General features: G+C 43.8%; 1 protein-coding gene across 1 annotated transcript in view; it reads left to right on the top strand.

Moving 5' to 3' along the window:
• Nucleotides 1–6,930: 6,930 nt before the first annotated feature.
• The window catches only part of aup1 (AUP1 lipid droplet regulating VLDL assembly factor), a gene marked incomplete in the record, with an annotated part of 49,295 nt that continues 29,588 nt past the window's right edge, over nt 6,931–26,637 (top strand). Inside the window, 4 exon segments of the mRNA XM_037676034.1 lie at nt 6,931–7,105; nt 9,855–9,992; nt 10,446–10,596; nt 24,722–24,909. Of these exon segments, the coding sequence (XP_037531962.1) occupies nt 7,065–7,105; nt 9,855–9,992; nt 10,446–10,596; nt 24,722–24,909 (518 nt within the window).

Here is a 26,637-nt window from a genome sequence, read left to right on the forward strand (position 1 = left end):
CACGCTTTTAGATATGATATATGTAGACTTTTACAAATTTAAAAATAATGTAAGAATGTCACATTTATAGAAATGGCCCTTTTTGTTCATAATTAATATTTGTCTACATTCAACATATGTTAAACTGTAGAATTATATAAAGTTGAATCGAACCGAATCGCTCTTCCACTGTATCAAATCAAATCGTTCTGTTTTTAAAATAAATCGTTTCTGAATCGAATCGTAACCTTTGTACCTAGAAGCGAATCGAATCGTCTATCACACAGAGATGTACAACCCTACCCGGAACGTGTTCGAAACTCTCCCGGAGATGGGAGTTAAAGCTCCATCTCATGGGAGACTACCAGACATTCCCAGCAGACCCTCACAATATGTTTGGGCCTGCCAGGTCTGACCGGCATCCTCCCCCACCATTGGAGCCAACTCACCACCAGGTAGCGGTCAGTGGACAGCTCCACCCCTAAATTCACCCGAGTGTCCAAGACATGCGGCTGCAGATCAGATGAGACAACAACAAAGTCAATCATCAAACTGCGGCCTAGGGTGTCCTGGTGTCAAGAGCACATATGCCACCCAATGCTTAAAAATGGCGTTCGGTATGGACAATCCATGATGAGCACGGAAGTCCAATAATAGAACACCACTCGGGTTCAGATCAGGTGGGCCGTTCCTCCCAACCACACCCCTCCAGTTCTCACTGTCATTGACTACGTGAGCATTGAATTCCCCCAGTAGAACAAGGGAGTCCCCAGGAGGCGCACTCTCCAGTACCCCCTCCAAGGACTCCAAAAAGGGTGGGTAATCTGAACTGCTGTTTGGCACATAAGCACAAACAACAGTCAGAACCTGCCCCCACACGTAGACGGAGAGAGACTACCCTCTCATTCACCGGGGTGAACCCCAACATACAGGCACCAAGATGAGGGCAACAAGTATGCCCACTCCTGCTCGACGCCTCTTACCAGGGGCAACTCCAGAGTGGAAGAGTGTCCAGCCCCTTTCAAGGAAACTGGTTCCAGAGCTGGAGCCATGTGTCAAGGTGTCTGACTATTTCTAACCGGAACCTCTCAACCTCACACACCAGCTAAGACTCCTTCCCCGGACGTAGGTCACTGGGGCCCCACTCTGGAGCTGGGCCTGAAGGTGGGGCACACGCTGGCGAGCGCCTGGTGGCTGGGCTTTTACCCATGGAGCTCGGCCGGGCACAGCCCCAAGAGGAGACATGGGTCCCCCTTCCCATGGGCTCACCACCTGTTGGAGGGGCCAAAGGGGTCGGGTGTAATGTGGGATTGGGGATGGCCAAGGGCGGGGACCTTGGCAGTATGATCCTCAGCTACAGAAGCTGGCTATTGGGACGTGGAATGTCACCTCTCTGGTGAGTGAGGGAACATTGTTTCTATTTATTTTTCTCATCATAAGGGGTCTTTGGGTTGCACTTTGTCTGGTCCCTCACCTAGGACCTGTCTGCGTTGGGTGACCCTACTAGGGGCATGAAGCCACTGACAGCATAGCTCCTAGTATCATTGGGACACTCAAACCCCTCCACCTTGGTTAGGTGGCAGCACAGGGAGGGGATTGACTTTTTTCTCATTTGTAATTATCGATAAGATCCATGTTAAGATATCAGCCTTTTATTGACGGGCCTTTCTCTCATGGTCTCTCATATACAAACATAATTTTCCCCTCACAACTATCTCATTTGGAATAATAGAGACATTTTATTTAAATGCAAATTCCTATTTGTTTAAAAACAACATAATATGGGTGGGGTTGTTCAATAATGAAGGCCTACTGCTCACCTATGAAGATTTTTATTTTAGAAAATACAACATCCTGATAACTCTAAGGGTGCATTCACACCAGCCCTGTTTAGTCCGCTTTAATCCAACTCTAGCTCGTTTTCCTAGAAAGTCCGGTTCGTTTGGGGAGGTGTGAACGCACCATCAAACTCTGTCCCGGAACAAAAAGGAGAACTCTGGCCCAGGCTAAAACCTAGGTCTCGGTCCGGTAGAAGAGAACTCCAGCGCAGTTTGAGTACAGTGTGAATGTAAACAGACCGAGCCGCTCCACAGGACAAACAAACACACATTTCTCTTATATGGAGCCGTCAGCTGCCTTGTGTGAAGAACAATATTCTCCATGGTCTTCTGTCTCATCTTCTGCTCATGCTGAGTCAATTTTTGAAAAATGACAAAATATAACTCCTAAAACTGCTAAAACTTGATGCCACTTCGTTTTTATTTTTATTTACAGAAGAAGAAGAAGACGTGTCTTCAGAGGTTTTTGTGTCGCTTCTTTCAGTAGTTCTTGGTGCAGCGGCCCCACAGGTGAGCGGGGGAACAGGTTGGTTCAACAGGTTGGTTCAACGGGTTGGTTCAACAGGTTGACTCGACTGCACAGTGCAGTGTGAATGCAAACGCACCAGCTCAAATGTAACAAAAGGTCATGAATATTGGTCCCGAACCGAACCAAGTCTACTGGACTATCTGGTGTGAAAACGACCTTGGAGACTATGCAAAGGTCTAAGCCATCCCATCTGGTATCTGTGTGGGATTTCCAGCCTTTTTTTCCACAGCTCTTCTCCACCAGAGGGCGCCAACAGAAACACACCTGAGATCCACTGAGGACTAATGAACACTAGAAGTATAAATACCAGCTGAGGACTTCATTCTCTGCTGCTGCTTTGTCTGCCTTTGGTAGTAAGCTCCTGGCCTGAACATTTGCTCTTTGTGCTTTAAAATTATTCATCTTTGTGCTCATGCTACAGCTCTGACTTCTGTGTTCTACCTGCGTCCTGGATCTCATGGTAATTACTCTCAACCCTTCCTGGACTTATCTCAAGCTGCTCCTTGCCTTCCACCACCTGCTCACTTACAATGGATCTCCTGGAAACCTTTTGGACATTCACTGACTGACCTCCCTTTTTTACAGTAAGAACTACTCCTCTGGACATTATACTGCCCTCGAGATTTATCCTTGGCCGCTTTAACTTTGCTCCTTGCGCTCCAGGGTTCCAGCCTCTCCCTGGAAAGTCCCCTCACCAATATCATTGTTTCACTTTTGTAAATAAACATTGTTCAACTTTCCCTGGTCTTGAAGTCTGTTTGCATTTGGTCAGTATTTATCTGGGTGTTGCTAGAAACCTTACAGTCTGTATGCTTTTTAAAGGCCATCAGAGGATCGACTCTCACATCCTTACCTGTCCATTCCCAGCAGATATAACTGTAGGGACAATGTTATGTGTTATCTGGTCTTACTGTAAGTAAGAAACTTATACAAGCTGTGTTTCAGAAGAACATCACCACATGACTGGCTGTTGTGATGCGGTGGAACAGGTTTGTTCTAGGGACATCATGTGAAAGGGTCTGGCTTCTACTGACTGCAAACAAGATTAAAGAAATCTCAAAAAAAATTATCCATAAATCTGTCCTGCTACATCTTATATTAAAACTAGATTCAAGAAAGAAATGTATGTGTTTTTTGTGATAGATGTCCTGAAACTGTTTTCCACCTGTTTTGGAACTGTTCATTTGATTTATTTTGGCAGAAACTGTGACTTTATTCACAAAAACATTGAAGCAAGTTTTGAGCTTCTGTGGAAACATGTTGTTGCTTGGTCTTTTTGAAAAACATACATAAAAGCACTTCTCACTACCTTTTTATAAACCTTCCATTACACATCCCCACAATATGTTTTGCAGTGAATGTAGAACCATAAGCCCCACTAGCTTTCTCCAGCATTCTTTCCGGTGTTCATTTTCCTGTGTTTGCTTATTTTGTTTCTGTTTAGATTGATAACTTGATATATACAGAAAAATTTTCCATCCATCCATTACCTTCTGCTTATTTCGAAGTCGGATCGCTGGGTCAGCAACCTGAGCAGGGAGGTCCAGACGTCTCTCTCCACAGCCTCTTCCAGCTCTTCTGGGAGACTTCCAAGGCGTTCCCAGGCCCACCGAGAGACAATAGTCTCTCCAGCGTGTCCTGGGTCTTCTCCGGGGTCTCCTCCCAGTTGGACATGCCCGAAGCACCTCCCTAGGGAGGCACCCAGGGGGCATCCTTACCAGATGCCCGAACTACCTCAACTGGCTCCTCTCGACGTGAAGGAGCAGCGGTTCTACTCTGTCTCTCCCAGATAACTGGACTTCTAACCCTGTCTCTAAGGGAGAGTCCAGCTACGCTGCAGAGAAAACTCATTTCAACTGCCTGTATCCGTGATCTCATTCTTTCAGTCACTACCCAGAGCTCATGACCATAGGTGAGGGTAGGAACGTAGACCGACCGGTAAACAGAGAGCTTTGCCTTACAGCTCAGCTCTCTCTTCACAACGGACCGGCACAGAGTCCACAATACTGCAGATGCTGCACCAGTCCATCTGTCAATCTCATGCTCCATTCTTCCCTCACTCGTGAACAAAACCCGGAGATACTTGAGCTCCTCCACTTGAGTCAGAACCTCACCCTCGACCTGAAGTGAACTATCCACCCTTTTCTGGTTGAGGACCATGGCCTCAGATTTGGAGGTGCTGATTCTCATCTCAGCTGCTTCACACTTGGCTGCGAACCGCTCCAGTGAGAGCTGAAGATCATGGCACGATGACGCCAACAGGACCACATCATCTGCAAAGAGCAGAGATGAATCCTGAGGCCACCGAACCGGGAAACCCTCCACCAGCTGGCTATGTGGAGTTTTATCAAACTTGTTCAATAAAATTTAGAAGACTGAGAACTTTTGTTAAAAACACGTAGCAAAGTTTATTTCTCTTCTGCAGAAGGAGAACACATGAAACGAAAACGCAGCTCAGTGAGTTGTGTGTGTTCTCTAAAAACACGAGAAGCACGGCTTCATTTATACACCTTCACACGTAACAGGCTTTGACACAACAGGCGCTCATTTGCAATCTTATCAGGGTAAAAACAGACGGTACGTTGTGGTCCGTGTCAATCTTATCAGGGTAAAAACAGACGGTACGTTTGTGGTCCGTGTGACCGGTTCTGGAGCTGGGGTTTCGTACCGGCAGTCTGTGAGAAACGGAAGTTAAAAAGCTTCACACACTGACGTTGAAGAGATGCAACTGCTACAGTTTAGATAAGCTTTAACAGAGTGTGATATAAGGTAAATGAATAATAAGAGTGATGATAATAACATTGAAATGAAATAAAATAAAATTGAACAAAATAAACTGGTATTAATCTTTTCATTTCCACAATTCCACAGCTACACCGAGAAATTCTGTCCAAAAGTTATCAACCCCACCAGCACGTCTTCCAGCAAAATTTTCTTCTCATTTAATGCGGACCTGTAAATGTGCAAATAAAGGTTGAAAAAAAAATTATACCATAATATATAATTAGCTTGTAAGCATTAGCAGTTAGCTTATACTGCACTAGTCGTTAACTTGTATAGGATAACTGAAAGGATTTGGCAAATTAATTAGTACAAGAAATACAGTGCAAGATAGATTTTATATAGTCTTTAGCAAAAAAAAAAAAACTTTTAGGGGGAGTGGTGGTACAGAGGCTAGAGAAGATGGGCCCGTGATCGGAAAGTCGCAGATTCAACTCCCGGTCTTGTCAACGTCAAAATGTGGGCAGGAAAAGGTGAAACACCCACACCTGTCTCCACCCTCATTTGACCCACTTTGGGCCCCTGAGCAAGGCACTCAACCCCACCATTTGCTCCCAAAAACAGGTCTCTCTTGAAAATGAGTTCTTGTAGAGACTACCTGTATAAATAAAAGTTAAATGGGGGAAAAAAAAAACTAATAGGAAAGTGGTCAATTTTAAAATGTATTGTAAATGTATTCAAATTCAAATTCAAAAATACTTTATTAATCCCAGAGGGAAATTATTTGTTGTTGTAACTCGTTATCCTCATTTCATTAAAGATGTTATAGATACTGATGGCTGTAGACAGGAAGGATCTCTGGTAAAGGTCCATCCCACAGTGGATGTAGGACCGTCCAAACGCTGGGCAGACCTCCTCCCAGAGCGATGGCCACTCCTCCCAGCAGTCTGCCGAGCTCCTCGTTACTGCAGACAGCCAACTGTAGGTGCCGAGGGACGATCCTGTCCTTCCGCTGTCATGAGCCGTGTTTCCTGCTAGTTCCAGGATTTCAGTGGTCAGACACTCGAGCACAGCTGGCAGGTAGATGAGAATGCATCCACAGAACATCCTTTCAACTCATTTGAGATTTGGGGCTGTAGTTGAGATATTATTGGAGCTTTTGAGATGTTAATCAGCTGCTGGTTGTAGAAAACTGCCTTGTTGCCATGGTTACGCATCATAACAAACGTCCAAAACTAAAAAAGTTTCAGTACAAATCGTTCCAGCTGCACAGCATCTGATACCAGAGGAAACAATCATCCAAAAAATGTGATTTACATCCAGAAAAAGAGGAATTAATGTTTCCAAAAGCAAATTCTCAAAATGAAAGTGACAGAGCTGCTCCAACATGCAGCCACCTGGAGCGGCGCAGTTCTAGAACTAGAACAATTGTAGAATTATATATATATATATATATATAGATGTGTGTGTGGTGTGTATGTTGTTATAATAGTCTAGTTACTACATATCATATACAACACTCTTCTTCAAACACTAGACGGAGACAAATCTGTTTGCGACCCTTATTTTGAAAATAACAGAATTAAATTACTTTTTTTTTTAAATATTTTTTATTATATTTTTATAGGCAAAGAAGTGACATGCTGTAATGTTCATCCACACAAAACCTGGGCATTTATGCTAAATTTTCTAAACATTTTACATCAGTTCTCGAAGCAGCACTTTTATTCTTGAAGATCGTAACCGGAAGTGTTGTAGCACTACCGGAAGAAACATCCGTTGATAACGGCTTGCTGCTGTTATGCTAATATTTTAACATTACTTTTATATGTTGCCCCAAACTTAGTGTATTTCTCCGGTTTAGTGGGCAGACAGCACCGTTAACTGGTTACCGGTTCTCCCAGTGTGTGTTCAGGTGCTGTTGTGAACGTTATGAATCTATTTTTAGAGCTCAGGCTGCATTAGCTTTAGCTCCTGCCCAAGTCCGACAGGCAGCCATGGAGGCTCGGGGGATCCAGGACATGTTTGACTCTCGTCGGTAAGTCAGCAGAGGCTGCTTCATGTTGGCTCCGGGTTAATGTTAGCCTGGCTTCAGGGTCGGTGTTACAGCCAAGGAGTGACGCTAACCTGTGAATCTAACTAACGCTGTGGTTTATGTAGTTTATGTTAAATTTAGCCAAGCAGCGTTAATGAAAGGGTCACCAATGACCGTTTTAAAACTTTACGCAGCGCTAATTTTACACTGGCGCTTCCGTTTTGTCACGTTGATTGCGTAATACTTTGACAAGATTACGTACTGCTGAAAAAGTACTTGTACTCTTGTGAGGAAACACGCGAGTTTTCCTCTTTATCGAGGGACAACTCCCCATGTGACTTGTTTATTTAGTTTAAATAGAAAACGTTCCCGCCGTTCTGAGTGTGTGCACGCCAGACGTGACACGTGTGGACTGGGTGGAAGTGGAAGCTGACGGAATGTTTCACCTGTTTTGGTTCATCTGGAATCACTGACTCTGTCTGCTCTTTGGTGCAAAGTGTACAACTTTACCACAGGCCGCTCTAAAGCCACACAACGGGAGGTGTGTGCGACAACAGAGCAACTTTTATATAAAAATATAATGCCATGGACATGTCGGTGGATACTATACAGCCCAGGCTGCAATAAATCACTACACATCTTTCATGCATGTGGCACTGAGGTGCACAACCTAAACTCCCACAGTTTGATGAGGATAGAAAAGCTGAAGCTCATGGAGGTTACTGCAGAGGAACATGTGGATTTATTGCCATTTTTAACAGTTTGCAGGTTTTCACGTTGTGCAGCTCTGCTTCAAACCTAATTTGTGTTGTATTGAGGCTTCAGATGATTTCAAAGCCATTTGTAAGTGATGTTTCATCTTTACTAGGCACAAAGTGTCAGACCGTGCAGCCCGTCCTTAATATACATCTTTTCGTTATTGCCTGCCGCTGAAAGATATTGTTTTAGTCTGTGTGTGTCTGTTCGCAGAATATCTCATGACCCACAAGATTAATTGTAATGAAACTCAGAAGTGTTCACTGGATGTAGACCTGACTAATCTTTGGAGTCCTCCCAATTAAAGATGTCCCCTGCAAACAATTAAACATTACTGTAACTGTCACCTTACAGATATTGACCTAAAATTTGATATGATAGTAGCTCAGACGGTTCCCCATTCACATAACCTTTGTTTAAAATGTGGCCATGAACTAGAGTGTCAACACTGTCTGTTAGCAAAATATTTCACAAATCGCTCGACAGATTTTAATGACATTCTCAGGAAATAATTTTTGGATGTACCTCAACAACAGACTGACTTTTGGAGTCAGTTCAATTAAAGATATCCGCTAGGCCTGTCGCAATAAACAATAAATCAATCAGTCGCACGATAAATGACAGTTATCGAGCTCGTTTTCATTTATCATCTTCATCGCTTCGTCGTGTCTCTCTTTCTACTGAAGACACTGGGTGAGAAAAGGCTCAACTCGGGTTCTTCACTGACCCTCCCCTCTCTTTAAAATCTGTTGTAACCGTCCAAAGTTGCTGTAGGTTTCCACTGATGGAAGCCACTAGCTTGATGCTCTCAGGTGCCCTCTCTTCCTCAACACCATGCATACATCTTCCACAGAGTCCTTAGTGAAGTCAAACACTTTACTTCTCTTTGCAAAAATCAGAAACTTGTACAAAATAAGAGGAACTAGAGAGACATGGAGGGAGAGGTCAAAAAACTGTGGCTCCACCTGACTGACAGTAAACCACACCCACCCCAATACAGGTAATCTCCAAAACACCTGCTTTTACACTGCTACTGGAAAATAATACAACTCTAAATCTCTAATAAATCTTACGTTTTAATCATTTTATCTTTACAAAACTAAACTAAATATCACACTTTTATCCTTATCATGTTCAATGAATCTCAGTGTATCACCTATGAACTCAGAACTATGTAGTTACATTTGTTAACCATTATAAACTGTATTTAGGCTCCAACAGTCGTGTTTTTGCGTCGTTAAAAGCAGCTAAGCTGAGAAGCTAAGCTACGAGCTAAGCTAACGGGCCGACCTCGAGGAAAAAACCTCCGTCTTGTCGAAGCTCCAAAATTCACGTAAACCCGTGCCTTCGTCTAAAAAGTTGTTTTTCTCTGCAAAAAGAAGCTGAGAACTTGTTTACTGATTATTTATTAAAAGCTTTGTGTGAAAAATGCTAACGAGCTCAAACCAAGACAGCCCATGTCACGTCAAGGGGCCTCCCTCCCATTTTTCTTAAAGAGACACGCTGCTCACTCCCTCACTATCCATCCTTCGGTTCAGTCTTATTCTGTCATCCTGTGGTCAAAAAGGTACTACACACAAAAATTAACCAACATTTCTTTGTAAATTTAACAATTGGTAATTATTGTCAGATTTCAAACATTATCATTAATCCCAATAATTTCTGAGACGATTGATCGCCCAGCAACACGAGTTATTGTGACAGGCCTAATGTTCTCCACAGCTGATGGCAACACAAAAGTATCTATAAGTCAGTTATCAGGATATTGATGTAAAATGTGATGTTGCCGTAGTTACGTGTCATTGAGCATTCACACTGAGTGTAATATCTTGTGATATTTACATGAGATTACAAAAATGGCTGTAACTCTGATTTTTTAACGTAAGATGATCAGTTTAAAACTGTCACAGTTGGCAGGTGATGTGCTTTCCTTTGTGAACATCTTTAATCTTTTGTCACATTTCAGATGAAATTCTTTTGTGTGCCCTTGTCCCAGGTTTCCCAAAGATCCCGTGGTTCTCCTGCTGCTCATGATTTATTTTCCAGTTGGCATTTGTTTGATGTTCATCCGTATTTTTATCGGTGTCCATGTTTTCCTGGTTAGTTGTGCACTTCCAGAGAGCTTTGTTCGAAGGTAAGAAGCCAATAACTAGTTGTCTTCTCTGCATTGATCACATCGCAGATGAGGCACAGTTTGAGCAGCAGTATGTGACCCACTCGGATGTAGAGATAAAAAAGTCCCTTCATTTCTCACACAGAGACAAACCTGCTTCATAATGTCGTAGAAAATAACCATTTTAGTTTTGCTCTGTGTAAAAGTTCTCGTAGTGGCAAACTGCTGGTCAGTATTGTAATAAGCCACATTCTCACATTAGTTCCATGTTAAATATTTAACATTTATTCAGCATGGTGAGTTTTGACGTATAATTAATGCAGGTGTGTGAAAGAGGATTTTATGAAAACACCACTGAGTTGAGTTCACTGTAAACTGTTACTGAGAAGAATCAACTGAACAGTGACTTCAGACATTCAGATTTGTTTTCTCCTTTTATCTTGATCATTCTAATTTAACTATGTTTGTCTTTAGATTCATTGTAAGGATAATGTGCTCTGTCCTGGGGATGCATGTGAGACAGAAAAATCCTCGCTCCAGAGATAAGAACATCAAGTTGTTCATATGCAATCACATAACAGAGTTTGATCATAACATCATCAACCTCCTGACTGCCTGCAGTACTGTGAGTACCTCTTTTTGCATCTTATCTAGCAGGTTTAAAACATTTCTTTCTTTTGTTCATTCCACCTTTATGTATTCAGCTTCATCCCATTGAGCCACGGGGACTCATTCACAGGACAGACCTGATTTAACAAAGAGTGACGACAACAGTGAAAAACAACGACGGCAACAGACAGTCGTAAAATAGGCATATGTATACAATTTATATATATATAATTAATATTTAGTGAGTATTCCTTGGTAGGATCACAACTTGTCTTTTACTTCACGTCTGTGTCGAATGGCCATAATTACTACTGTGCAGAAGATTTAAAGCCTTATTTATTTGATTTAGCTTAATATTTATTCATAACTTTTTAAAAGTGCTCTAAAAACAGTTAATCTGAATTCTGTGGGTCTTACATTTTTTTATCGGCTCTTTTGTTATGGTAACCACCTTTACAAACCAGTGCTCTTAGCAGAAGCAGAAACATGCTACATTGTGCAGTGTGTGCTTAAGTACTTTTATGGTTCATCTGAAGCAGAATAAAAGAATGGCAGATCCTAACTCATTCTTTTTTGTTCACTAATTACTGTAGGCCAAGGTTTTGGTTAATAGCTTCCAAGGTATCATTTTGTTGGTTCAAAAACACCATTTTATGTCTGATAAAGTGTTACTGCAACCTGCTGGTCCAATAAATGTCACATCACTCAGTCAAGTCAAATAGACTTTATTAGTGGATGAATGTGGCACTCTTAATTCCCAGTGCTTACAACCAGTGCTATTCATATGTTCCACAAGCCTACAAGTCAAAAGAGGAGCTGATAAAACGAAGTGAAAAAGGCCACAAACGTCAGGTTCCCACACCAGTACACACATGACAATGGGTCAGGCTTCCTGGATGTAAAGGCTTGTGGCTGTAAGCTACATCTGGTGGGTGGCTAAGTAAGGACAACCAAAACAAAAATGAAGTAGTTAGTCTGCCCTTATAACACACACTCCCAGATCTTCTGGTCTACAGGCCATGCAAGGCCCGGGCGGACCACCAAAAACAATTCATTGAACTCAACTCAAAAGGACAGCAGGAAACAGTACATCTGAAACTATAAAGACATCAGAATCCAATTAATAACTTGACAGTTCCATATACAATGCATTTAAATAATTAATTAAAATACATTATATAAAAACAAAGTCTATAGCGGACATGTCGTCACACCCACGTGATGTAGAAAACACCTTAAAATCTTGTATGGCCACACTGCAACATTCATACAAACAACACATTAGGAGAGAGAGTGACGGGTCCGGCAACACGATGTGTCAAGCTCATGGAACAAACCCTGTGTCGGTGCACGTATCGCTATTAGGACGTCACGTGACCGATACAGGAGCTGTTTCAAACTGACGCACCAAACTGTGTTTATAAGTATCTGTTGTAGATGAACAGATGCTGAGATATATTCATCAATTAAAACGGATTCTTCATTTTTCTGGACTGAATATAAACGTGCGTTGAATTTAATGAAATGTAACGTGAGACGTTATTTATCTTTGACCCATCAAAATGAATGTGGCCATTTATTTACAGAATCAAAGTTTAACATCAACATTTACATTAATTTGGCAAAATATGAAAATAACAACATAATTAATCAGCGAGCTGTACAATTATGATCAATTATCCACACGGCGGTGGATGAGCACTTTACACAGACATTTCTAAATTATCTGGAATGGTTTCTACTTGATAGAAGAATTTAAAGATGGAAAATGAAGTTTAAAGGGAGTGAAAGATGGATGAGGGAGAATGTGGTGTGTATGAGTGAAAAGTGTTGACAGGACGACACCCTCCATCCGACCCAGCTTTTCCTAGGTACGCTCAGTAGTGGTCTAGACTCATTTACCTCTCTGATGATGAATCAGAAGAAGAGGAGCTCCAGTTAACGCTACCTTTCAGCGTCTCCATAGGATGGCTGTGACTCGTCCGAAGTAGTGACGATATCCCGTCTGACACAAGTTCACCTCAGCCAGTGGACCTCACATGAGTGGGGTTCGTCCGAGTTCCACTCAGAGGTGAAGATGTTATAATCCCATAAAACTCGGAAGAGCTCTATCATGTCAGGGTTTTCCTGTTTCCCAGCCAGACTCCAACAGAACTTCACAGAACTCACAGAACTGAGAACTGGGCACATCACAGAACTGCCACTTCACCGAACATCTCCGAACTGCTACCACACAGAACTGCGATCATCTCAGCACTCGGAGAACTAGGAAGTACCGACATTTTAAAGGCTCTATTTCCGGTATATTTGAGAGTTCCTGATTGGTCAATATCAACCAGACAGGGGTGTGTTTTGTGATGTAAGAGGTTACTAGAAGTCAGAAAACAGCAAGAATGTTATTGGAACAAATTGAAAATGTTCCCAGACAGGCGAGTTTGGAGAAACAGGTGCCAACTTCTCTGTTGACGTCTGAGAGGATGTAAAACAAGACAGTTGTTCCAACACATGTCTGCTTCGACTCCTGACCTTGGAAAACGTACACTGCTCATTCAAAGACAGAAATCAGAAAATGCATAATTACTCTGTAACAGGCCTTAACATGAATTCTACTTTGCATAAGCAACTAAAAATCATTGTTACTGTTTGATATGAAAATATGTTTTATAAGGTGTTAAGTTGCCTTTATGCCTATTCAAACATATACATTTTGTGTGTGTTACTTATTCAGAATTAAATGTCTAAATTGCCATAAAAGAAAGGGTGGAATGATATAGAAATGATTATTTTAATGCTTTTATGTCAATCTATACCTATATTACACTTATTTAAACACACTTATACTCACTTTTGATGCAGCTTATCTGCTTATTCAGTCATTCTTGTGCTGCAGATGTGTTTTGGAGTAATCTGGGGGATGCTCTAACCAGAAGATTGGGCCCAATCTTAAGGTTACAGTGACCCAGGTTTTGAAGGATGAAGCCATCGCTCTGTTGCACAGACTGCTTTGAAGATGGGAAAACAGATTTAATTAAATCTGCCCTCCTGACAACCATCACTGCTCTCACGCGATCCGGTCAGGGAAGAAGGTATAAGAGGAAGTGTGACAGGCAACTTAATCTTTGGGGAGTCCTGTGTGGATCAGCCGCGCGCTGGTGCCATACGCCATTTTGATGTGATTCTTCTTTACCTGGGTCGAAAACGACTTCCCGGCCAGTGTCACGATGAGAAGTTATTTCATATCAATCTGTGTGTTAAGAGTGTACGAGTGTACATGTTTTTTGCTTGGCTGTTTTCTGTGGCAGGTTAATAAAGGACACTTATTACTCCTAGCAGTAACAGCCTCCTCTGTGTTTTATTTTTCCTTCTTGTCTGAATATCTGTGCCGACCGTTCACGAGCCCTTTTGATAAAGAATTTCATAATACACTGTTTTACAGTTAATAAAATTGATTAGTTCACTGTAATATCTAAAATGTTTGAACTAAAACACTTTGATTATCAAACATTTGTAAAACAGGAATGATAATAGAAAAGAGAGTGTTCTTTCACTTGAATTTTCAAGAAAGAAAGTCTCAGGATGGGTGAACCTGTATTTCTGGATTCAAATCAATGAAATGACAGTTTCTGTCCCACAAGGTTCTTAAGGTCAAGGATTTTGACCTTAGGCTTAGTTTTGACATCAGGTCAAGTTCACTACACTGTCAACGGGAAGCATCTGCCAAGAGGCTTTGATCTTTTGCTGTTCATCTTCAAATTCATCAAGAATTATGAAGCAGCCTCAAACCAAAAGAAAAGTTTCTGTCGTGTGGGACCATGTTGATCTCATCAGAAAATAAGCTATTTGTTTTAACTTCCTTGTTGTTTCATCCTGTTCTTAGAGTTTCCACTTGATCCATCTGAATTCAAATTCTGTTCAACGTCACTCTTAGTTCTATTTCGTATAAGTTTCGCCCTTTAAGGCTGTCGCTTGGTGGGTTTATCCCGTTATGCGTAGCATTTGCACTGAAAAATTTAGTCCACGCCCACCTGCTGTGTGGGCCCTACCCGGTCCGTATAAATTACGTTAAGAGCGGGAAATCGGCTCCCATTTTTTCTTCAGCGAGCTAATAGCACTGTCAGAAGAACAAAGAAGGAAAATTGTGTAGATGACCAACCTTTGTTAAGGATGCTTGACCCGGCAGTCGACCTCCGGTCGTCCGGTGAGTTCTCCTCCCCGAGGAGAAGCTGACGAGCAGTCTTATTTCAAGGTAAGCGTCGAGGAATATTTCCCAGTGACGGGTCACACTACACGCTGGACAACGCCATCTTGTAATTTTCCTCTTATCGCCGACCCTCGGAGCGAATCGGATGGTTCCTCCGGGACAGGCGCGCTCAGCTGCAGCCCCCGCTGCTCATTCTCATTCGGCTGACATGAAGGGACCCCTTTTTTCTACGTCCCACGCCTTTCCCGCCAGTTCGGATGATCCGGCGGGAAGGTTGTTTACTGGGTTCCATTCCGGCTCACCGTCTTGATCCATATGGCCTCGTGTTCCAACAGGACGTCCTACGGGCCAGGGCACAGACGGTTCTTTCCTGGTAGATTGGGGGAGCCGGTCTCCACAGTCCGCACCCATCACCAGAGTGGAGGGGTTCACCGAGCGGGGCTATCCCTTGGTAACCCCCCTTGAGCCAAGCCTCGCGGAAGCTTTCAGAGCGAAGCTGTCCAGGCTGGAGCAGCGTCCCGTCCCTCCTGGGAAACACGACCAGACGGTGACCACGCTCTCCAATCGAGCCCATCAATGTGCTTTTCAGGCAGCCGCAGCTAACAACAACGTGGCGCTGCTAGCATTTAGCATGTCCAAGAGGCTGGAGGCCGCAGACCTGCCTGAGGAGACTAAGAGCTCCCTCTGTAAGGCAGCCGACGCCATCCTCAATATGTGTGCCTCTTCTTCAGTTTGCCTGTCCAGGATTGCAGCGTGGATGACGATGATTCAACGATCCACCTAGCTCCGTCACTCCCCCTCGCTGCCGGAGAAGCTGCACAAAGACCTGATGGAGGGCCCCATCATGGCGGACGCGCTGTTCGGGAGCAGCTTCAAGCCATGCTGGCAAACTCGAAGCAGTCGGAGGAAGTGTCAGAGGCTGTGCGCCACCTCATCAAGCCGCGCGGCTAATCCCGCCCCCCGGCCCGCTGGAGAGACCGTCGTGAGCAGAGGCAGAAGAAACGATGTTCCACGGCCGCGGCGGCGTCTCTCGCTCAGCTCCACCACCAGCCCCGCCCGTCAGAGACCAGCCCTCTTCATCCCGGCAACCTGCAGTTCAGCGTTTTCCACAGAGATCGCCTGCAGACAGCGCTCTGGGCAAACAAATCGCAGATGAAGTCACGCTCTCCGCCTCTCAGCGTTCGCACAGCGACGTCGAACGCGCAGCCCCATGGCGTCATCAGCTGTCACACGCTTCGCCTCAGCACACACCGGCCCACCTGTACATGAAGGTTGGTCCGCGGTCCGAACGCAGCGCATGGGCACGTTCAGAGCCTTTTCGAGGAAGCCTCGCCTTGGGTCACGCGGAAAACATTCCCGCGACACATGACGGCGGTTGAGGGGCGGACTGGTGACATCCGTACAAAACATGACGCATCACTTAAACGCACGTTCACTACACGAACATTACGCAGAGTGGCTAAAAACATGCTCGCCGGTCAGATGGATGGACAGGGTGTTATGCAAATGGTTACAAGTTACAGTTTGCAACACGACCCCCTCCGTTCGGAGGAGTTATAGAGACGGTCCTGTCATCACCAGACCAAATCTCATCCCTAAATGTAGAAGTCCAAGTGCTTCTGATAAAAGTAATCTCCAGGGTTCCCAACGGAGAGAAAAACACAGGGTTTTACTCACGTTACTTCCTGGTTCCCAAACGGACCGGAGGGATGAGACCGATTTTGGATCTGTCAGCTTTCAACAAGGCGATCATGGACAGACCGTTTTCACATGTTGACAACCAGACAGCTGTTGAACAACATCCAGAGAAACGACTGGTTTGTTTTCTGTCGACCTAAAAGATGCTTATTTTCACATACCGATCATCCCAAAACACAGAAAATTCCTGCGTTTCTCCTTTCAGGGGATGAAGTATCAGTACAACAGGCTGCAGTTCGGATATTCCCTTGCGCCTCGTATGTTCTCAAAGTGTGTGGAGACAGCCCTGCATCCGTTACACAGAGCAGGGATGAGAGTTTTGTTTTACCTAGACGACCTGCTGCGGCTGTCACGCTCCAGACAGGAAGCAGTGATGCAGGCTCAGGTGTTGACATCACACCTGTCAAATCTGGGCTTCGCCATAAATTGGAAGAAAAGCTCAATTTTCCTGGCCCAGACAATTGTTTATCTGGGAGTGGAGTTAAATTCAACCACCATGAAGGCTCGTTTATCACAAACGATAATCGACACTTTAAAAGACCAGCTCCGCCACGTAAGACCTGGCAGAGTGGTAACAGCTGTCTCTGTCATGAAGCTGTTAGGAATGATGTCATCAGCTCACACAGTGGTCCCGCTGGGTTTATTTCACATGAGACGCCTCCAGAGGTGGTTTGCGCATCTGCGTGTGGACCCAGTAAAACAAAAGAGACGGATGATCACTGTTCCTCCCTCCGTGAGAGCAGACCTCCGACACTGGGGAGACACCCTGGTGCTGTCGGAGGGAGCCCCCGTCAGCAGACCCACGTCACGTGTCAGTCTTCACTGATGCGTTGCTGTCAGGCTGGGGGGGGGGGGCATGCCTAACTCAAGCAGTAGGGGCGCTGTGGCCCCATCACACATCAGCCCACATAAATGTTTTGGAGTGTTTCACGGTGCTGAACGTGATTCAACACTTTGCTCCCGTGCTACAGAATCAACACGTGTTGGTTCACACAGACAACAAGGTGACTGCTGCTTTCATAAACCGGCAGGGGGGTGTGCGCTCAGGCCAGATGTTACACATTGCGCGAAAGCTTCTGTGTTGGGCTCACCAAAATCTGCTCTCCATCAGAGCAGTTTACGTACCCGGTGTTCTGAACAGAGGTGCAGATGTGATGTCCAGGGGCGGTCCACGTCACGCGGACTGGACTCTCCATCCAGACCTGATGACTCAGACGTGGCAGAAATTTGGCAAAGCAGCTGTGGACCTGTTTGCGACACGAGAGAACGCTCGGTGTCAACTATGGTTTTCCCTGAGCCCGCGAGACGAACCACCGCTGGGGGTGGATGCGTTTGCCCACAGCCCATGGCCCAAAACGCTTCTGCACGCGTTTCCTCCACCTCCTCTGATTTTACGGTTCCTGAACCGAGTTCAGGAGGAGGGATTGACAGCTCTCCTGGTGGCCCCCGAGTGCGTGAACACACCATGGTTCTCAGCCCTACAACGCCTGCTGTCGGGGCGCCCGTGGAAACTGCCATGGAGGGAGGACGCTCTCCTCCAGGCAGGAGGAGCAATCAGGAGTTACCCAGAAATAGGCCAGCACCTGTGGGTCTGGCCACTGAGCGGTTCCGCTTAGAGAGGATGGGTCTCCCACAGGAGGTAGTGCGCACAGTCCAGGATTCACGTGCTGCATCTACCACAGCGCTGTACATATCAAAGTGGACAGTTTTTCAGCGCTGGTGTACAGAGAAAGGTTTAGAGGCCACCTCATGTCCATTAGGCGGCGTGCTGTTTTTTCTACACAGCAGATGGACAGAAAGTTGGCTTTCAGCACAATTAAAACGTACGCTGCAGCCATCTCTTCCTGCCACGAAGGGTTCGGAGACAGAACAGCTTTTAATCACCCGCTGATGAAGCGGTTTCTAAAAGGCGTACAGAGACGCAGGCCTGTTTCACGCCCACTTGTTCCACAGTGGGATTTAACGCTGGTCCTGCGAGCCCTGATCAAAGCTCCTTTTGAGCCTCTGGATCAGGTTCCAATTAAATTCTTGTCTCTTAAAACAGCCCTGCTGCTGGCTTTAACATCTGCTAAGAGGGTGAGTGTTTCATCTGCCCTCTCTGTCGCTCCGTCATGTCTTGGAATTCAGGCTGACGGGCAGCTCAGCTGATTTAAGACCAAACCCAGCCTTTATGCCTAGAACATCACGAGCTCTTTTAAATCAAGAGCGATATCGTTGGAGGGGTTCCCCCCCCCCCCCCCAGATCAGAAGAAGAAGCATCTTGCCATCTTCTATGTCCGGAGTGGGCGTTGACGTGTTACATAGCGCGCACAGCTGTAATGCGCCAAACTCAACATTTGTTTGTGCATTATAGAGATGCATCTGCAGGTCGCCTGTTATCCACCCAGCGCTTGTCACACTGGCTGTGTGAGGCCATTTCTGAAGCCTACAGAGCATCAGTTTTAGAGCCTCCTGTCAACCCCAGGGCGCACTCGACCAGGGGTATCGCATCTTCGACTGCTTTGCATATGGTATGACAATGCAGGACATTTGCACTGTGGCCGCGTCGTCAACACCCTGCTCATTCATTCGCTCTTATCTACGTGATGTGATGGCCCGTTCCATGACACATTCTGTCCTTAGTGCTCTAACAGAATGAATATTGTTGTTTTCATGGAACTCTGTTTAAGTTCACATCTGTCTGCATGCTTCACAGTGTGAGATGTGTATCAGTCACAAGTTGTGTCTGTTATTTTGGTTCTATTGTCACTAATCAATTCATGACTATTGTTACCAATCAGTTCATTTGATCAATAATCAGTTCATTTGTTATTATTAATCTGTCTATACTGCTCAGCCATGAACGCATAGTTACACAACATGCGTCTGTGCATGGCTCACATAATTACGCAATGCGTAATTACGCACATGGGGAGCTGAGTGACGACGTTTTTTGGGCAAGCTCCTGCTTCATACGGTGTTCGAATGGACCCAGTGAGGCGAGGACCACATCTGCTTCGCCCTTAACCCACCAAGCGACAGCCTTAAAGGGCGAAGCTTATACGAAATAGAACGTTGGTTACGTACTGTAACCCCAGATTCTATGAGTATAGGCGTAGCCCTTTAAGCGTCGGGCCTCACTGGCTCCTAAATGGCTGAAGAAAAAGCTGTTTGGGAGCCGATTTCCCGCTCTTAACATAATTTATACGGACCGGGTAGGGCCCACACAGCAGGTGGGCGTGGATTCAATTTTTCAGTGCAAATGCTACGCATAACGGGATAAACACACTAAGCGAAGGCCTTAAAGAGCTACACTTATACTCATAGAATCTGGGGTTACAGTACGTAACCAACGTTTACTATTCATATTATTTCCTGCAGGTTAAATGTTGCATTTACTTTATATTTAAATAAATCCACCTCCTCAATGCTGAGACACACTGCGCAGCTCCCGAGCAACATGCAGCTCGCCATGCTTAATGGTGGTTCTGTGACTGGTTACAACAACACACCAGCACAGCCAGTACGTTTTTAAAACGTGCTGGCTCATTACGCAATAATTGTGCATGTCGGCTCGGGCTTCATGAATCGTACAGTGCAAAGAGAACCTAACGCACGATATAAAATTGTGTTAATCTACTTGTTGAGGAGGAGGCAGGTCAAACCGGATGTAGAGGTAAAAAAAAAAAGTCCTGTTAACCTCAGATGGATCAGCTGATCACCGGCCGCGCACGTCTCCGCACCTTCTGTCATCTGTAGTGAAGGAAGTCAAGTCAGATTTATTTATAGAGCACATTTAAAACAGAAACTGTTACCAAAATGCTTAACAAAAACATCACATCATCAAATAAAAAGTAGCAAGATATATTTACAGCACATGGAATAAAAATATAGCAGCAGAATAAGAAGCAGCAGAATGACAGGGCCGGTTCTAGACATGGTTACCTGAGGGGGCAGGCAGAAATGTGAAGGGGGCATCTTCATTCGTACACATATTACAGCACATTCATTGTTGAGCATGGACTTTGGTTTCATTGTTATTGCTGACTTGTTTTCTTCATGGGACTGGGGTAATAAAACTGAATGTTTACACCTGAGTCAACATTTTCAACCACGAACACTTTGAAGCAAAAACAGAAAAACCCACTGACCCATGCTCATGTTGAATGTCTGATTACAAACACAACATGAAGAAGGTGAAGGACATGCTCCACAGCTTCTCATCTCAGGACCGAGGTACATTTAGTTTCAACAGATAATGTGCTGGCTGGGTTTCTTTTATCTTCATAGGTGGGGTGTTCTATTTTTTTATTTGAGTGATATCGCAGCTCTCCCCTTGACTTTGATCTGTCAATATGGCTCTTTTGGGATAAATAAATAAATAAATAAATAAATAGTAGATCACTGCATTATCGGGCCCGGCATGAGAATGCAGTCCCAGATACATCCAGGATAAACTCAGGTATACAACCATTCTACAACTTACTCACAGTTGATTTATTGATAATTAATTCCTATTAATTTATTCTTTATCTCATTTCTAACCATCAAACTTCCAGGAAGCAGATGCTGGATGAGGCTCTGCTGAATTTCATCCTGAAGGACTGCCAGACAAACTTGTTTTTTAGAATAAAAATGTGTTTAAAAAAACCAATCCCAGTCCACAAACATCCTCATTCACAACACGTTCACTTATGTTTTCATGTTATGATACATGTTCACATTATGTATTGACTGTGTCTAAAAATATCAGATATTTTACATTTAAATGAAAATATGAAATATTATAAAATACAATGACTTAAATCATTATTGTATGTAGAAGGTCATTAAATCAGTGTCCGTTGAGTCTGTGCCTGTAGGGATGTTTAAGTTCCAGCAGGTGTCCGTGTGCAGTGACACGGTTTGGTAATGTGTTGAAAGGCTTCATGACGCCTCATCGACCCATCACCAGGAGAGACACCTGTATCCAGTTTTTAAACCACCAGACCATGTTAAATGTGTGATTTCTTCCACACATCCAACAGCAGAAGCACAATCAGAGCTCTGACAAACATTTCTGACCAGGCCACACCTGCTCCTTTATCTGCCTTTCAATCAGTGAGGTGGAGCTGGTTACACTATAATTGACTTAAACAACATATTTAGTTAAATTGGAAGAAGATGCCAGCAAAAATACGCTTGACTAATAAATTATAATTTTTTGGCTACGTTGACGTTCAGACACAAAATGTCTAAAAACCTTAAACAGGGCCTCGCAAACTTTAGGTCTAGTCTGTGGACCCTTTACAGCGGAGGAAAACATCCAAGGACTCGCACATAAACTTCATGCTGAATAAAAATAATTTACTAGAATTTTAATCCCTAAATGCCATGGATTATTTATATTACTCTTATTTTGATTGTGTTTGTTTTGCTGGCGCATTTGTCCCCACGTGTATTTATGAACTTTTTAAAATGATATGACATAACTACTGTGATAATTTATTTTGCAGACCCGTGTGGGTCCAGGGAGGTTTTAAAAAAAAATATTTAAACTTTTTTTTACCTCTGCTTTAAAGGATTCAAAGGTTTTTCTTTCACTAGTTGAACTCGTACATTAAAATATTTAGATGAAAATGTTTTATATCGGGGTGTCCAATACTGGTCCTCCAGAGAGGATCACTGTCCTGCATGTTTTAGAAGTTTCTCTGCTCAGGCTTGTGCAGAACATGAAGAGGTTTTTCAGCCTTGAATCAGGTGTGCTGGAGCAGGGAAACACGTAAAACCTGCAGGATAGTGGCCCTCCAGGACCAGGATGGATGGACCTCTGGTTCAGATCAACCTTTGAAACAGTCAGTCCCTAGAAAACCCCAAGAACGATTGTTCATCACTTAAAAACATCACAAGAAATTTGTGATAACAAAAATGTGCGAAAATTTGTCACAAGCTTTTAAAACCTTCAACACAAGAGCGAAGCGTGTAGGGCTGGGTACCTTTCTAAAAGAATCTGTACCGGTGTCAGTACCTTCACTTGGGTGTCGGTTCCTGGACGGTTCTTTTTTCGGTACCAATTTTGTAATTACTATTAATTCTAACAAGAATAAAATGACGTTACACATTACAGTACAAATCTCGAGTTCTATTATTTTTACTTTGGTATTTCTACTCCAAGCATTTTTCTTGCATAAAAATAAACAAATAATTTCCAGTTCAAAGACCAGTTTCAAACCAGTGACACGTCAGTGTCTAATGCTCACTGCTACACACTGAGGACCTTTTCACTGAACAGTTTTTTTTCAGAAACATCATCATGTCTGTTTTCTCTGGACACAAACAAGCTGCTCCTGGCTGATGGTGTCTCCAGCAGTAGAACATGTTCACTCTGAGGCTGTAGATGTTGATTGTTGCACACACAGATACCTGGATGTCAGTTTGACAGCACTGACATATTGTCCCTCACTTCCCACCAGCAGGTCACTGGAGTCACTGAGGTTATGGATGATGCAGACATCTGCACCTCTTTGTCTCTGCCTGAATCTTCTCTGTGGTTCTCTGGGGTTTAGGGCTCTGATCATCTCCCTAATTGACATGAGAACAAAACATCAACAATAACATGGTTGTTATTATTGTTAAAAAAAACATTATCTAGGCTGAGAGATAAAAGCTTAACTGGTCAACAACATCCTTTACAGTTTACTTACCTCCACCATGCAGCCTCCACTGTAGGAAAATGCAGAAAACGTTAACAACAAAGTCAGATTGTCCTGTGGCCCCCACCTCCCTTTTCTTTTGTCTGTCTGTCCTCACATCAGGGTCAGAACCTCCTGTGAGTAGAAACAGCGAGCATCAGGTGAACTGTTTAACCAGCTGACCTCATGGATGAGCACATTTTTACAAGCTTTATCTTACTGACAATCTTTAGTTAGCTTCTGATTTTATCTAGCTACATAACTATAAAATAAAGCTCCACACTAATAACTTAAAGTTAGCGTTACATGGATCCTAGTTTAACGCACCACAATGCACATGTTAAGCTGCAGTAACGTTAACAAACGTAAACTCACCAGCTGAAATCCCAGACACAGAGCCGTCCTCAGATGAAGCAGAGTCCGGTCGTGGAGATGTTGAATCAGGCCGTTCAGGCTCCAACACCCACAGGCTGACTTTAACGCTGAGAGGAGGAGGCTGCGCTCCTCTCTCCTTGCAGACAAACACAGAGCAAGTTTCTGCTCGTAAACTGAAGCTGTTCGACAACACACGCTGCACACGTGAACCACATCTGTGGACGTAACCAGCGTCATAGACATACAGCTATACAGCAGCTCTGTACAGCTGTAGCTGTAAACATGTAGTCTGTTTGCCATATGTCTGTGTTTTACCTGCCGGCGTGCTGAAACCACGTGTCACGTTATATCCAATCACCGAAACTTGACACCAAAAGAAGAGTCATGTTTCGATCCATACACCGTCCGACACATTTTGGTCTGTACCTTAAAAGAACTTCTGTTCGGTATTCAGCCCTAGAAGCGTGAGACTCACACAAGAAAACTGAGAACCTTTGCAAATATTTTGGCAGCTCTTCTTTGAATGCCGTTAGCAAATTGTCACCAACACCAGCAGTGCTTCCAGTGGCTGCTGTAAAGCCAGTTTTCTGTGAAATCGTTTTGAAATAAAGGAGGATTCTCTGCAGGTTTGTTAGCTGTTGACCAGAGCAGCTATAATTATCAACAAAAGATGACTGGCCTCCAACATAGGCTGCTTTGAAAATGTAGTCCCTTTAGTTAATGTAGTTGACTACTCTTGACACACTGCTCAAAAGTTTAAAAATATACTTCAAGAGGTGTTGAAATTAATCATTCCAGTTAGTTATATGTACAGGTGTCTTTAGTCTTTGAATCCTTTTTACTTTTGATATCATTTTCATGTTATTATTTTATGTGAGCTACAGTGAATGCTCACTTTAATAAAACTGAACGGACTCCATGTTTTCCATTAAAACATGTTTGGTTGCAGATAATGGTATTTGTTTTCAGAAGAACACATGTTCAATGGTGCATGAAAGTATTTAAAATCTGACGTGCTCTAATAATTTTCAGATATAAATTTAGGTTTTCAGGTTTCATGTAGAACTCTAAAAGGTTTTGCTACCATGAGTACCTTAAGTAAATAAAATTACCACCGGTAGTCTTTGCTTTCATTTCTGTCTGCTGCTTCTGCTGCTTGTGTTTTAAAGATGAAATGCAGTTTTAAATGTGCTTGTGTTGTGCTTTCTTCTCATTAGCCCCACTTAGAGGGTTCCACAGGCTTCGTGTGTTGGGCAAGAGGCTTTATGGAGATCCATTCAACATCCATGCAAGAAGCAGTAGGAGAGTCTCTCCAGAGGTACTGCTCTACTGATGGCACTCCGCCTCTGCTCCTGTTTCCTGAAGAGGACACCACAAACGGACGCACTGGTCTTCTCAAGTTCAGGTTAGTTTGAGCCTTGTTGTTAGAAGAAATCATCCCTGAAAACAGTCGAGGACAGCACATTTATCTATCTTTGAAAATGATAGTATGCATATTTTCTATAAATCCAGAAAGCATCCACAGCACTTCACTTTTTCCACATTTTGTTATGTTACAGCCTTATTCCAATCCAAATTGTATTAATTAATTTCTTTCCTCAAAATTCTACTCACAGTAGAGTGAGTATGACAATGTGAAAAAAGTTTTTTTTGACATTTTTGTAAATTTATTAAAAATAGAAAACTAAGAAATCAAATTTGTGTAAGTATTCACAGCCATTGCCATGAAGCTAATAGTGAAGCTAACAGCTAGCTCACTACATAAATGGTCAAAACTGAGTTCAGATACTGTTTTCACTGATCGTCCTTGAGATGTTTCTACACCTTATATGGAGTCCAACTGTGGTAAATTCAGTTGACTGGACTTGAGTTGGAACAACACACACACACACACCTGTCTATTGAAGGTCTCACAGTTGATGGTGTCAGAGCGCAAACACAAAGCATGAAGTCAAAGGATCTGTCTGTAGACCTCCAAGACAGGATTGTGTTGAGGCACAAATATGGGGAAGGATACAGACACATTTCTGTTGCTGTGAAGGTCCCAGTGAGCATAGTGGCCTCCATCATTCATAAATGGGAGAAGTTTGGAACCACCAGGACTCTTCCTAGAGCTGGCCGGCCGTCTAAACTGAGCGATTGGGGAAGAATGGCCTTAGTCAGGAAGGTGACCAAAAACCCAGTGAACACAGTGGCCTCTATCATGAATGGAATAAGTTTGGAACCACCAGGGTTGTTTCTAGAGCTGGCTAGCTGTCTAAACTGAGCAATTAGAGGAGAAGGACCTTAGTCAGGGAGGTGACCAAGAACCCAATGGTCCCTGTCAGAGCTCCAGCGTTCCTCTGTGGAGAGAGGAGAACCTTCCAGAAGGACAGCCACCTCTGCAGCAATCCACCAATCAGGCCTGTATGGTTGAGTGGCCAAACAGAAGCCTCTCCTTAATTAAAGGCGCCTGGCAGCCCGTCTGGAGTTTGACAAAAGGCACCTGAAGGACTCAGAGTTCATGAGAAACTAAATTCTCTGGCCTGATGAGACAAACACTGAACTCTTTGTGGTGTGAATGCCAGGTGTCATGTTTGAAGGAAACCAGGCACCACACATCACCAGTCCAACACCATCCCTACAGTGAAGCATGGTGGTGACAGCATCATGCTGTGGGGATGTTTTTCAGCAGCAGGAACAGGCAGAGGATAGAGATAAAGATGAATGCAGCAATGTACAGAGACATCCTGAATGAAAACCTGCTCCAGAGAGCCCTTGACCTCAGAATGGAGTGACAGTTCATTTTTCAGAACGACAACGACATAAAGCACATGTCCAAGACCTCAAAGGAGTGGCTTCAGGACCCCTCTGTGAATGTCCTGTAGTGGCTTCAGGACCCCTCTGTGAATGTCCTGGAGTGGCTTCAGGACCACTCTGTGAATGTCTTGTAATGGTTTCAGGACCACTCTGTTAATGTCCTGTAGTGTCTTCAGGACCACTCTGTTAATGTCCTGTAGTGGCTTCAGGACCACTCTGTGAATGTCTTGTAGTGGTTTCAGGACCACTCTGTTAATGTCCTGTAGTGGCTTCAGGACCACTCTGTTAATGTCCTGTAGTGGCTTCAGGACCACTCTGTTAATGTCCTGTAGTG

The sequence above is a fragment of the Nematolebias whitei genome, chromosome 4 (genome assembly GCF_014905685.2).
Source record: "Nematolebias whitei isolate Nwh7 chromosome 4, NemWhi1, whole genome shotgun sequence".
NCBI classification, from domain to species: Eukaryota; Metazoa; Chordata; class Actinopteri; order Cyprinodontiformes; family Rivulidae; genus Nematolebias; species Nematolebias whitei.